Source organism: Pogona vitticeps, chromosome 1 (assembly GCF_051106095.1).
Source record: "Pogona vitticeps strain Pit_001003342236 chromosome 1, PviZW2.1, whole genome shotgun sequence".
NCBI lineage: Eukaryota > Metazoa > Chordata > Lepidosauria > Squamata > Agamidae > Pogona > Pogona vitticeps.
The window spans coordinates 302,954,997-302,969,459 of record NC_135783.1 but is presented as its reverse complement, the minus strand read 5'-3'; the positions used below and the strand labels follow the sequence as shown (position 1 = coordinate 302,969,459).

At 38.9% G+C, this 14,463-nt stretch overlaps 1 protein-coding gene and 1 long non-coding RNA gene across 5 annotated transcripts in view; one reads left to right on the top strand and one right to left on the bottom strand.

Annotated features, from left to right (window-relative positions):
* Positions 1-1,678: 1,678 nt before the first annotated feature.
* Positions 1,679-5,971, top strand: LOC140703181 (uncharacterized). The gene is made up of 3 exons (XR_012082553.2): positions 1,679-1,816; positions 4,536-4,620; positions 5,835-5,971. It is a non-coding gene; the product is annotated as an uncharacterized LOC140703181 (long non-coding RNA).
* Positions 5,972-5,986: 15 nt separating this feature from the next.
* RMDN3 (regulator of microtubule dynamics 3) overlaps positions 5,987-14,463 on the bottom strand; it is a 61,107-nt gene continuing 52,630 nt past the window's right edge. For all 4 annotated transcript variants that reach the window (XM_020795737.3, XM_078391530.1, XM_020795740.3 and 1 more), the window contains one exon: positions 5,987-9,558. In XM_020795737.3, coding sequence (XP_020651396.3) covers positions 9,505-9,558 — 54 coding nt within the window. In that variant the 3' untranslated portion in view covers positions 5,987-9,504. The remainder of the gene's footprint in view (positions 9,559-14,463) is intronic.

Genomic DNA, 14,463 nt, shown 5'->3' with positions numbered 1-14,463 from the left:
AAATCTCAAGATTAGACCACTGTAACACGCTCTACATGCCTTTGAAGCTGATGTGGAAACTTCAGGTGGTGCAGAATGCAGCGGTCAGACTCCTTACTGGAGTGAGAAAATACCAACATATTTCTCCTACCCTGGCCATGCTGCACTGGCTGCCCATCCATTTCCACATTGACTTCAAAGTTTTAACGCTTACCTATAAGGCCCTAAATGGTTTAGGACCTTGATACCTGGTGGAATGCCTGCTCCCACCAAGATCTATCCGGATCTCCCACACGAGTCAGGAGGTGAGGCTGAGGAGCCTAACACTGAGGGAGGCCTGGAAGGAAAAGACACAAAATTGGGCCGTCTCGGCGATGGCTTCTCGCCTCTGGAATAACCTTCCTCTGGTGAGTTGTGCGGCCCCCATGCTGGGCACCTTTAAGAGACAACTTAAAACATGGATGTATACTCAGGCCTTCCCTCCTGTCAATACCTAACTTCCTTTATTCTTTCTTTATTATTTTTAGTACTGTATTTTGTTTGGATTGTTTATGTAAATTTTCTGTGTTTTATTGTATATCTGTTCACTGGAAGCTGCCCAGAGTGGCCGAATAGACCAGATGGGCGGGATATAAATCAAATAAATAAATAAATTTTGAAAGCTGGTGGGGTTGTGTGGGGCAGAGATTAAGCCTGCAGTAGCGCCAACCAATTGGCTCGGCGTCAGTGATGAAATAGCTGCAGGGAGAGCAGGCTCAGCTTGTCGAGCAGGTAGCGAGACGGCAACCTCCGACAGCGAATCCCTGTCCCTAGAAGAGTCCTTCAAAATGGGAGAGGAAACAGAAATGGACACCGGCGGTAGTTGTTTCAGGGTGTCAGAACCTTTGGCTGAGGATTTCTTCTTTGTCTGCTTTGCAGATGTCGATGCCAAAGCGGACTTAGGAGCTGTGGACTTTTTCCCAGGGACTTTTTGCTTGGGCTTCTCAACCTGCTTATCATCAGGTATTTCAGAAAAAGAAGGACCCTCATTCTGGGGAACTGCAGGAGTTGAGGGGAGCTCCATAGGGGCAGGTTTAGAGGATGACAAAGAAAGGCCCCAAAGATGGTATTGAAGCCTTTGCCTCCTAGCTTTTAACACAGCCTTAATAAATGTTATGTAGAAGAAAGAACAAGGGAGGTCGAAGTAAAGAAAGATAAGAAATAGAATTTGTTTTTACCTGCAAAGTTCTGAACAGAGCTGCTACTACAGCGGGGGTTGAAAAAAGAACTGAGGGCTAGGTGCCAGGGGCGGAGTTATATAGCCAGGTGTAGTGGATGTCCGGGCACCAAGTGCTTAAAGCTGTGGAAGTTTCTGAGGATACTCTATTTGAGTGCAGATTAACCCACTAATGTGTATTAACAGGGACCACAAAGGAGAACTCTGTGTTCTGGTGTAGTGTGTGTTTTATTTTATTTCAATATCTTGCTGTCACTTTCCTATGGAAATATATACATTACTATACATCATGGTTAAATGTATTAGGGGTATCAGGTAAATCTGGAGGGGTTAAGGCATGCAGAAATGTATATGAGGAAGATTCCCAGGACTTTGTTTAAAATTCAGACTCCCAGAATTCCCATGGTGGCTCAGGAATTGTGGAAGCTGCAGCCCATAAAGGGTATGTTCAAGCTATCATAGAGAAGTGACTGACCTCTTTCAGTCTTTCTAAACACTATCTTATAATTACCCCATGCAGGCAACACTGAAATCACCATAACAGCTGGAGCTGTTTTCACCATCCCACACACATCAGGCAGTGGCTAGACTGTGGAGCAAGAGTGGGAAGCCTCAAACTCTGTAAGTATCTTGTTTCCTACCAGACCTTCTGGCAGAAGATGGCTGGTCAAAGCAGGAACCAAAGGAAGAATGGCTGAGCTAGAGTAGGAGAGCAGCAGCTGGCACGGCCATTACAGGGCCAGCAGGATCCCATGCAGTTGCTCTCAAATTAGGTTTGATACAACCCTGGTGAATAGTGGGAAGGATGGAAACATGTGGAATATCCTCCCATGTGGGAGTGAGCTATCCCCCAGAGAATCCCAGCCTGTTGCTGCTTTGCTGTAAACACTTGCTCTGGAAATGAATTCATTGAGAGGCCAACATCAGAGAAACAGAAAGGGAGCATCTGATAGTGGTACCATTCTTCCCTAAGAACAGACCAATGGTATTTTCAATGGAAAGAATGAATGTCAATGTGAAGGATGAATGGCTATATGAAAATCCTTCTTGTTCACAGTTGTGAACTAGTTATCCCCCATGAGAAAGGGAAGATCAGCCAGTCACCGTATGAAAATGTTTTAGTAATGGAAGTCCTGACATTCCAGAACTATGCAACAGATTGGCAAGCTCCATACTTCTTCACTATTGTACCAGTAGTAACCAGTGTGCCGGAGGTGGTGAGGAACTACTCCAATTGTACCATTACTAAGGAGAGTATTGATTGTGGATGGTGGTGTCAAAGCATTAGTGGATGATAATCAAACTCTGATAGTCTCTTTGCAAGGACCCGTCAATTCGCAATGGTGGTGTTCCAGTCTTGTTGAAGTTAAGTGAGCTTCATACTTAAGATAATAAGCTAATTAGTGAGGCAGGAGGAATTATCATCTTGAATACTTTTGGTATCTGGAAAGACCTGTGAAGATTCTCAGTCATCTGGAAGTTGTGTCATGGCAACTGGACTTTTTTCTTGTTAGGTAGAAATGTTTTGCTACTCATCCAAGCAGCTTCTTCATTCTGGAAAGATGTTTGCAGTACTGATGAAGATGCTAAAAGAAATATGATAGTCAAAACTGATGTTTGTTTTCAACAAGTTTGTGTTTAGAAACTGAAGATGGAGACTTCTTGGGCTGATGTGAGAAGGAAAACTGTTTTATGGAGAACTGCTGAGGTCTGGAGGAACTGGTACCAGCAGGCAGTAATGATTAAATCTGTTGCTTGTCCCAGGCAAACTGTTGATGTTGTGAAGTAGAGTGCAGGATTCTTATACACTTGGCTGTAGTGACCAGTTTAGGATTGAAATCAAACTTAATCTGTTTTAGCCAAGAGGACTTTGCTGTTCAAGAACATATCTGCTACTTTCCTTGCAATTTTGTGACAGACAGCAGACCAGAGACAAGAATGGAGGCACATGTTTAACTGGCCCCATGAGAGCTTTAGCAGAATATTCATGCTCAGAGTGAGCTGTGTTAACCAGTTGCCATGTCACATTCCCTGCCTCTTTAAAGAATGCTGCAAGAGGCTTTTTTGCCTTCCAATGGGTAGATAAAATGAAAGCAGCCATCTTGTCCCCTAGGAACAGTTGTTATTGCCCCAAGTAAGCTTGTTGACTAGCAGTATTTAGAACTACTGTTACCCTGGAATAAGTCTTGTGAGCAAGTAGGTCCAGGCACACACTTTATCTGGGACAACAGATGACGTTTTCTTATCCATAGAAGAAGCCACAATTAAGAGAGTTCAGAGCTGGGCATCGAGCAAAGAGCTTGCAACATTCCGCATGTATCCTGTAAAGCAGTGGTCCCCATCCTTGGGCCTCCAGATGTTCTTGGACTTCAACTCCCAGAAATCCTGGCCAGCAGAGGTGGTAGGGAAGGCTTCTGGGAGCTGTAGTCCAAGAACATATGGAGGCCCAAGGCTGGGGACCACTGCTGTAAAGGTTGTCTAATCAGCATGAGGAAACCAGCATTAATTATGGCTTATACTACACTGTTTTCAGTCTTCATGAGGGAAGAGAGCATAGAAAGAGCCACTGTTGTTTCAAATACGCACTATGGAAAGGATCTTCTTCCAGGGGTTCCTGCCAGCAATAAAGTATGTTCAGATATTTAGATAAACAGATAAGTAAATCTGAATGCAAAGAGACCACCTCCAAAGGAGACAGAGGAGCTGCAGAAGTCACTAGTTCATCTGATGATGATGTACTTGGGTTGAATATGCAAGTAACCATATTGAGCCACCATCTGATTTAATGCTGGAATGTGAGATAAAGGTTGTTTTACTAATATCCGCCTTCCTTGGGACATACGGAACATGAGTTGTTACAGGAGAAAATATCAGTGCAACTGATGTACTGGGAACCACTTGACTTATCAATGATTTAATTGTTAGTTGAAGGACAATACAGACAGGAATTTAAGTAGGTATAGTGGATGGCACTAAAAATAAATGTTGGGGAGGATGTTGTCAGTGTTGTATCAGATGTTTTAACTGTGAAGGTATATGGAAGCAATGGGAGGATTGACATCTGAATGCAAGGAGATAGTACTGCAGCTGTTGCAACTGTTCAAGGGGTACATAATGGCAGTTCGTGCTGAATGATACTAACATGTTTGTTACCTTGCAGTGCAGTGGCCATGAGGAGATCAACTGTATGACCATCTATAATAATTATGACATGATTAATGTTGGTATCACTAGGGAGTCAGTGACTAGCATCAATGGTAAATATGCAGAGATTCGGACCAGGACAGGTATGAATTGTGAACTCATACAATTGTTCTACTTTGAATCTTTTGATCCTCAGTCTAGCAGACATTCTCAATAGGGGGCCTGGCACATTTGAAGGGAGCCATGGATTGGAAAAAATTCTTCACATATCACCTTAAAAGGTTTGTTATTCAACTTATACAATCCTGATTCAGACTATATTTCTTTCATATTGTGTTTATGATTGTGGCAAAAAAAGAGGTTGAAAACAATTGCTCTAGAGCAGTGTTCTCAAACTAGAGGCCCCAGATGTCCTTGGATTGCAATTCTCAGAAGCCTTCACCACTGCTCTAAAGGTAATGTGATTGCTGGAGGGTAAATAGACTGGCATGTTTTATAGAAGGCATTGCCAGGACCAAACCAACACACTGTGATGCATATCTCTGGACTGGAACTCCACTGCTGTCTCCCCCACTTTCACCTTCTGTTATAGACCCCTGATCCTGAAGGCTTCTGTAGGTGATTCCTCAGAAATAATCAGAAATTATGTGCACCTCCTTGACATGAAACAAGTTCACAGTGGCAAGTTTTTTTCCTTTTAATTTTTAAGTGGCTCATGTTTCTCGGGGATAGAATCTGATTCTGTCTATAGCATTAAGAAGGAGCAGTTGCATATTTGCTTTGTTAATGCTAACTTAGAATTTAATCAATGATCAAAAGCATGCTAAGTATAGTTTTCAATGAAAACATATTTGATCAGGTAGTCTACTTTTTAGTTTCAAGAGAGGCAGCCATGTCAGTCTTTCTCAGCAAAAACAAAATCAAAAGTATCATGCACCTTGGAGAATAGCAAGCTAGTAACAATAACAATAATCTTCAAACTATGGAGCTGGAAGGGAGTCCTTGTCAAGGAGGCACAGTGAGGAATTGAACTCCCAACCGCTGCCTCTGCAGCCAGATACCTAAATCACTGGTTCCAGGTTGAGCTTTTTTGGACTACAGTTCACTTCTTCTGAGTGTGTGTCTGAAGTAGATTGCAATCCATGACAGCTCCCACTGAGAACAAATTTGTTGTCTTAAAAAGTGCTACAATATTTCTGCTTTTGTTGTTTTAGACAGATTGACACATTTTGTACTACCACCACGGAAGGATGTTTATTTGCATGTTGTTGGTTGGAAGTGACAGTACTGTATACTGTACTATCAACATGATCTATCGTAATATTGACTCTGTGTAATGTTTTCCTCAGTATAATTGCTGATCTCAAAAAAAAACATAGATACTATCTGGAATTACTAATATTTGAGTTGTTAACTATACATTCACAGTCAGGATATATTTATAGAAATGATGAGTCATATTTAATTTTCTGTGTTTTGTTCATTACCCCTTCAGCCAAGTTACCATTAGATGTGTTTGTTATCACTGGACAAAGCTTTCACCTTCAGCAAAAAGGAAGAACTGGGGGAAACTCGCATCTCGCTGCTCCTTCCACAGGAATGTCCTATGAACAGAAGTCTAATCATGCAAACAGATTCAAATGATAGTTATATATACAGTAAACATTTTACTTGCAGAATTCTTACATACTTGAAAAGCCAACAGCATTATCATTGGGCAGTGGTGTCACTTTTATTTCAAAGGAAGCTGGTTAAAATCAATTATGCAGTAATAACATTCTTGCATTAGTCTGTTTTTTTTAAAACAAAAATACATAATCAAAGAACAGTGTTGGAGGAAATTATAATTGCCTTTTGCTTCCCATAACAAATCTTAAAAATTATTCCTCCTACATCAGTTCTCTTCACCTATCACTCATCCACAGGACCATCAGTGCTTTGATGCTAAGAGGGCTGCAGTGCATTCATAACAGCTTTTCACCTTAATTGACATTTAGTTAGCAAAACATACACAATTCAAACAGACACAAACAAACACCCACACCTTATTTCCACCTATGTGCTCCTCCACAACAATTATCTTAAGTTTACCAGCTCCCTCCCTAAAGTATACACTGCCTTGATTACATAAAACAATTCCAGCATTGTTTTTAGTTTTCAGCTCAATATTCTATGGTGTTAAGAGAATGTAATATCTTAAATAAGAATCATTCTGACCAAATGGGGATGGAAATCGGGATTCTAGGCAGTCTCCTCTTGGGCTCCTTAAATTAAGTGTTGGCAGTGCACAGTTTGAGGGTCATATCAAGCTTTGTCCTTATAGTTAAGAGAAGCCTCATGTTGCTCCCATGCAGCAATTAATATTGGGGGGAATGTAATTAGAAGTAGGTCACAGTGGAATATTGAATGCAGTTTGCAGGTTGTACATGGCCTTCTACCTAATCTTGAATGAGGTTTCTTAAAGATCCCTATTTTCATATATCTTACTGTCATTTTAATAGATTGTGTTAAGATTAGATTAATAATTATTTCACATGCCCATTGCACACCCATAGCAAACATCCACTCCATACTATTATAAATACATTTGCAATTGCAACAAACAAACCTAACTCTCGGAGGGGGGGTGACCTTCTTTAAAGACATCATTTAAATGAATTCCTATAGAAACAGTACCGTTTAGCGTTCTCATCTATAAGGAATTCACATGGATTTCAAAAAGTGGAAGAAAAAAATGGCAGAAATAAACCCCAGTGCATTCAGTATAGCTTACTGCCAGCTATATGGGGAAGAGATTGTAGCCTGAGTTACAAGCTGTCTGTTTGCTTTCAACACTTCTAGAATGTGTTTTTTTCCCCTTCAAGCAGCACCTACAGAAAATAATTTGGTCAATGTCTAATAATTTAGACATCTCTTGCAAGAATAAAACAAGTTATTACATTTTAGTATACTTACAATTTTGATCATATTAAATAGAACTGATCTCAAAGCCATTAAAAGACCAGTTCATTAATTTTAAGTTGAAAAACAAGGTTCAAGAATGTATTAACAAGAATTTACTCCCTCCTATTAAGAGCAAACCTTTGGTCCAGATACTGCAGAGTAGTGGGACAAGTTTTTAACTTTAACAGCTACTTCTGAATAGCAATATATTGGGTAAGACCAAGGTTTCCCAAGCTCAATATCGTACTTGGCTCAGCACCTTGTTTTATTTTTTATGAAGAGGGAGAGTGAGGCTGTTTTGAAAAGCTTGTAATGATAGCTTGTTTGGCCTATCAAACAAGCTTACAAGACTGTGGCCCAAGGCCACTCATTTTCACAATAAACTGTACCAACATCACATTAATTTTTTCCTAAACATTTTCTCATTCAAGAGTCAGTTCTCATTAGCACGTGTCAAACCTGAGATTACCACAATACAGTGCTGGTTTGGATGATTATGCCATTGATGAAGACCAATATTATTAAGATAGAATTTCACTTGTAAAATTAAAAACTAAATAGTCCACCAAAACCCTTCAAGCAATGTTTAAAAAGTTCATAAAAGAAGCTTTTAAGAAATGCTGGCTTATGTTCACCTGATTCTTTTCAATGGATACCTATAAGAGTTCTAAGACTAATTTTACCTAACATTGGCAGGATTTTTAGATATGAGCATACATACATCCTCCTCTACATTTCAATCAGTCAAAAGCTCACCCAACACAACTGTCAAGGATCTTTGTGCATACTTTAGAAATCCTGAAGGAAAGAATGAATTATGCTAGTCAGTTTTTTAAAAAGCAGGGGTTTTTTTGCAAACACAGTAGGTCCACAGATATTATTATGAACATTTAAATAAAATGATATATTCTGCTACAACCAGAACAAGATATTCTTTGACTGCATTACGTTCTTCATGTAAACAGCATAATAAGAACTGAATTAATTTCTAAGCAAGGGCAGTTTAGTATGAACTGTAACAGAGTTAACCAATGGCAGCAATAAGAGATCCTACTGCCAGCTTGACCTTTGTAAAGTTAAAAACCAATCCAACACAATTTTTATCCCTTAAACTTAACATATAGTAATTCCTTTTGGCAGTGATGTCATTTTTTTTCCAATTTTTTTCCTCTCCACCTGGATATTAAATAATAATTGGATGCCATCCAGCCAATTCTAACTTATGGCAACTCTCTTCAAGGTTTTCTAGGTAAATAGTTCTCAGAAATGGTTTACCATTCCCCGCATATTTCAGATTGACAGTAGTTCACTGTCTCTAACTGAACAATACCATGTTCAGTAGATTTTGACATTTTCCTCTCTGTACTGGTCACAAATATCTGATCCAGATTTTGAAAATATGGCTTTCCTGCACAGATGAAGCCAACTGTTTAAACAGTTAGAAAAAGGAAGGCACATATTAACTGCAGAGAACCATGATCTATCAATTTCATTTCTATAGTCTGTTCAAACCAGGTGACAGGAGAATTCATCTTGTTCGTTTAGATGAAAGAAGCCATTGCTGAGGTTGGGAGGTCTGTGGTGCTATTGGGGGGGGGGGGAGTTAGTAAGTTTTTCCCCCTACATGGTTGCCTTAGATTAACAGCCATCCCCACAGAGTTGCTGTTTGCTTTGTGGAATAATACATACAGTCACTGTATGTACATAACAAATAGCTGAGAGGAGATTTTGAATAAGAAATAGCATAGAGAGGAAATCATTAATATCCATCAGATCTACTGTGATATAAAACTAATAAATATATGGGAGATCCTGGGTATAGTTCTCCCACATAATATCTGGTATAGATTTTATTTTCCACCAACAATTTCTAGTGCTTTATGAAAACAGGGCCAACATCGAAAATGGATTTTTAACCCCATATTAGTATAGGAAGTGAGAAATTAATGTAACTTGGAAGTGTAAAGCTGGTAGATATACAAGACTCAAAACATATCCATGAAAGAATAGGAACCAATTTAGAATCTGTCAGAGAGGAGGTGAATTGGGTTTCTTTAATAAGCATGGTACCGCCAGCTTAAATATTTGAGAAAGGATTGCTGACAGTAGGGATTTTTTAAAAAAATTCTGAGTTCATGATCTCCAGTGAGGGCTATCACAGTTATAAAATCCTTTACACTGCTCATACACAACTAGTACAAGGATGAGAATGTTAAACTTGCTCAATCCTCTGAAAGAGTTTGCATCTCTTCTATTTCTCTGTTGCTTTCTGCATCCTGGAAAAAGAAAGGAAAAGGTAAAGAGTAGTTGGTACGACTAGATGGGCGGGCTATAAATGTAACAAATAAATAAATATATAAATAAATGTATTGCTAATGATACAATCTTGCTGATCAGCACTCTTTTCTAGCTTTGTAACAGCAAAACCAAAACAAAAAGGAAAACATGAATGGTTAGATTATTCCACTTCCTTTTCCAAACTGTTTATATTGTCTAAAAAGAGAGGCCTCTATCTTCTTTAATCATCTCCATATACAGTGGTTCCTCGCTTAACAATGTTAATTGGTTCCAAAAAAACCATCACTATGAGAAAACATCGTTAAGCGAAACACCATTTCCCATAGGAATGCATTGAAAACCGGTTAATCCGTTCCAATGGGAATGGATTACCATCCTTAAGCGAAAATCCCCACAGGAAACATCGCTAAGTGAAACAATGTTTCCCCCAACATAAAGCCATTCAAAAGCATTGCAGCCGGCTGCAATGCTTTTGAATGGCTTTCCGATCTCCATTTTCGCTCATTTCTAAGTGTCTTAAAATGTTTGAAACCTGTTTTAAATGCTTGGAATCGGTAGTGCACCTTGTAAAACCTATGCAAACTTAATTTGGCTCTGTTCTGAGTCTTCGTTAATTTTTGGTGATTTTTTGTTTTTCCCCTTTAAATGCATTGAACGGACAGTCCAATGGATTTAATGGGGAAAAACAAAAAATCACCAAAAATTAACAAAGACTCAGAACAGAGCCAAATTAAGTTTGCACATGTTTCACAAGGGGGACTACCGATTCCAAGCATTTAAAACAGGTTTGAAACATTTTAAGACACTTAGAAATGAGCGAAAACAGAGATCGTTAAGTGAAAATCCCCCATAGAGAACATTGTTAAACGATGCGGAAAATTCCTCCAAGAAACACATTGTTAAGTGAATTCTTCGTTAAACGAAGCAATTGCTAAGCGAGGCACCACTGTATCTGTTCAAAGCACTGCGGTTGTTGTTAAGTAACAGTTTCTACCATTCTGATCTGGCTGCTGTCCTTTACTAGCATTATATACTCTTTCTTTTAATTCCTTCAACCTTTTTTCTCTTTCAAGTGGAGAAGACATCCTGTTTGTTATCATCCTAAAATCTTTCCACAGTGGTGCCTCGGCTTACGAATGTCCTTACTTATGAACATTTCGACTTATGAACAGCTCCGGTCACAACATTTTGCTTCTACTTGTGAACGGAGCTTCCACCCACGAACAGAAAAAAGGCAGGGGGAAAGGCGGGCAATTCAGATTTCTAACTGTAGGTGGTGAAGAGGCTGCTTTGTACTGTAGCTCTTTCACTTTTGGCAGTTAGAGAGTGTGTCATCGTCTTGGGAGAGCCTCTTTCTGCTTCGGGGTATGTGTGTCTGTGTGTGTGTCTGTCTGCAGGGAGGTAAGCTGCTGTTTTCTCCTTTTTAAAAACTGTTCTGGGTGGGTTTTGGCTGGGGCACGTATGTTTCTGTGCTGTGTTGCTGGTGGCTTTGCTGTTTATTTTTGGAGTTTTTTCTTCTTCTTAAACCTCAGCAACGGAAGTGGCTTCACTTTTTGTTTATGGAGTTTCTTCTTCTTCTTAAATATCAGCAAAGGAGGTGGCTTTAGTGTTTGTTTTTGGAGTTTTTTCTTCTTCTTAAACCTCAGCAACCGAGCGCCTTCCGTCTGGGCTTAGTGTGTTCTTTGTAATTTTGGGGTGATTGTTTTCTTCAGCTGGAACGGATTAATCGGTTTTAAATTCATTCCTATGAGAAATGGTGCTTCGACTTACAAACATTTCGACTTAAGAACACCATTTCAATACAGATTAAGTTCGTAAGTTGAGGCACCACTGTATTTGGTGGGAGGAAAGGCGTTGGGAAGAGGTGGAGAAAGAAATGGGGAAGGAAAGGCGTTGGGAAGGGATAGACAAAGAAAAGGGGAAGGAAAGGCGTTGGGAAGGAGTGGAGAAAGAAAGGGGGCTACTTCCCTTATCTTACATATTAACATATCTCTTTCTTCTGGTTTGTTCCTTTCAGCATACAAGTCTCTCTCTCTCTCTCTTAACAAAGCCATCTCTTGTATTTTCTTCTTTCATTATTGACCTTTGCTTCTGAATTACTGGAATGTATTATTTTATGCTTGCTGTTTGGACTTTCTCCTAGCTTGAACCTGGATGTCTTGCAAATTGGGTTCCTCTTCAGTCAACCAAAACACTTCTTATAAAGAGCACAAATGGTCTTTATAAGTATTGTCAAGTCAGAAAACCTATATGTCCCCCTGCCCCCCCTTTTGACATTTCTGTGGACTTCAACATAGTTGATCATACCCTTTTGCTGGGTTCCCTTATCAATTTAAGTATAAGTTACTCCACTCTACTTCTTAATTCTTGGGCTATTTGTTTGAGGTATCTATGGGAAGCTGTTTTATGTTTACTTTTCCTCTTATTATTTGGTCCCATGCTGCTTTCCCTTTAGATACTGTGTACGGCTCCACTTATTAGGCCCCATGGATTTCAATATTACTTATATACTGATGATACTCTATTTTTCTGCCCCAGAATTTTCTTGAATTTTAAGTTTTTTATTTTAGCTCATATGCTCTATCACAAACTTAATCTGATTAAGGCTTGGTTGCTAATTATTTTTCTTCTAAAATGCCTCTTTTTCATGTTTTCTATAACTGTTTTTCACACGTTTTCTATAACTATCGACAATGTTACTATACATCCTGTGGAGAATGCAGTCTTGGTTTTTTTTTCTGTTTCTGCTAATCTCTTCTGTGTCTCAAGTCTAGGCTACTTTTTAAAACCAGTCAATTTCGTCTTTAGAATATTGCCATAAATGAACTTTTTCTTTCTCTTGCTTCTGTGAAGACTTCAGTTCATGTTTATTTAGATGAATTTTATCTTTTTGGTTGATGTTTCACAAAGATATATTAGTCTTTTCGTTTCCATTCAAAATTCTGCAGTGAACATAATGGTTTTGGCTTATCCTTCAGACTGTTGTTTTTTTCCCTTCTAAATCCTCTTTATTGCCTTACTGTCAGTTCCAGAACTCATTATAATCTCTGTGTTCCTACCTTATCATGGCTTGTCTCCTTTCTAACTTTTGGACCTGATTCCTTGCTAATAAGCCTTAACCTAGTTGTTCCCTCTATACCTTCAATTCCATATGGCTTACTTGTTCAAGTGTCTCTTGCTCTTAAATGTGCTTTTGTCCTTTGTCTTTCATTGCTCCATATGCTTGGAACCATCTTCCTGAATATTTGCTGGCAACTTCATCACTTGATATATTTAAATCTCTTCTAAAAACTAATTTTTTTTTTCTGACTGAGGCTTTTGATTCTCTTTAGTTTTTATTATCATATGTAACAACATTTTTGTTTTTATTTGAATAATGAATCTTAGATTATTAGTTTACTTTGTACACTATGGTACGGTTATCATTCCCACCTTCTCCTACTATTTGTTCTCCTTTTGTTTCAGACTGTATGCCACTTGGAGTATAGATTTTTTTTATTCAACTTTAATTTTTTGTACAGAGTCATATACATTGATGGTACTATATAAATAGATTACTGAAAACAATAACAATCTGTTTAAATACACTCCTTACACATAAGCTAGCACTGAATATGAATCTATGTGGGTTTTTATTCATCTGCATGAAGTTACTTTCCCTCATACAATTTATTAAGAAATCACACTGCAGAAACAAATTTCCTGTACAATTTCTGGAGTTCTTAAATCTGACATCTGATTTCTCTAGTTGGCAGACTACAGTATCAGATTTGTTAATGCAGTACTGAATACTGTTCTAGTGGTGGCAGCAATGCCAGATCTATATGGCATCTGGTACTGAATGAGTTCAAAACTGAAGCCCAGTTAAACAGCAGTAACAACTCCTAAGATTCAAGCTTGAAAATACTCTTGTGTGAAAGCAAAAACTGTACTGCTTTATCAAACTTTTCATTCATTGACTCATTTAATTACATGGGAAAGATACTGGCTAATCAGACTAAAGCAGACAGAATTCACAGGGAGATGCTCAGAGATGTCCATTCCAGTTACAGTGGCATAGCAGATGAAACAAAAGTAGTGGAGGGGACAGCAATATAAAGGGGACAAATAACTAGAGATAGAGAGGAAATTTATATTTGACAGATGTGCATAAACATGCTTTAGTAAAAGGAACAGCTACATAAAAAAGTGCATACATTAACAATACAAAACAAAGTGCATACATTAAGGAAGTGCTCATATAACAAAAATCTGTGCATTATTAAAATATGTACAAATTTCTAAACAAGAGTAAAGAGCAAGAGCCCTGTCCAGTCATTACGAAAGCATCTAGAGCTCACACCTGTTGTGGAAGGTTCTCTAGCCACCCTCTCCCATTATTACTTTCAACATATAAACAGCAACACTGTGAAGAAAAGGGGGCTGCTCCCTCTATGACAAAATCAGGTTCTGCTGCCTATGGAGAAGCTAACCAGATAGTGCAGCCTACCCCTCTTCAAGACCATCATTTTCAAGCACTGAAAGCAACAATGAAGGGGGATAAGTCTACTGCACTCACTCAATGTGTGTGGGCTCCACACACTTATATAATGAGTGAATAGAGCTGATACCCTACAATCCTATCCAAAGACAGGACTCGAAGCGCAGGTGGGTTTTGCAGAAAAGCAATACAACTGGAGCAGATTTTCACATCCTTATTAACAGCCCCTGGTGATGAAGAAGGCAAAACAAAAGTGCTCCAGGAGCAGATTTTGGATCCCCAGGATAACAAGCACTCCTGTTTCTACGGTACACATATCACAGAACTGGGGACAATGCCAGCTCTATAGCTCAAATTATTTATATCACTCCCATTCAAGCACCAGGAGGGAACAGTAAAATGA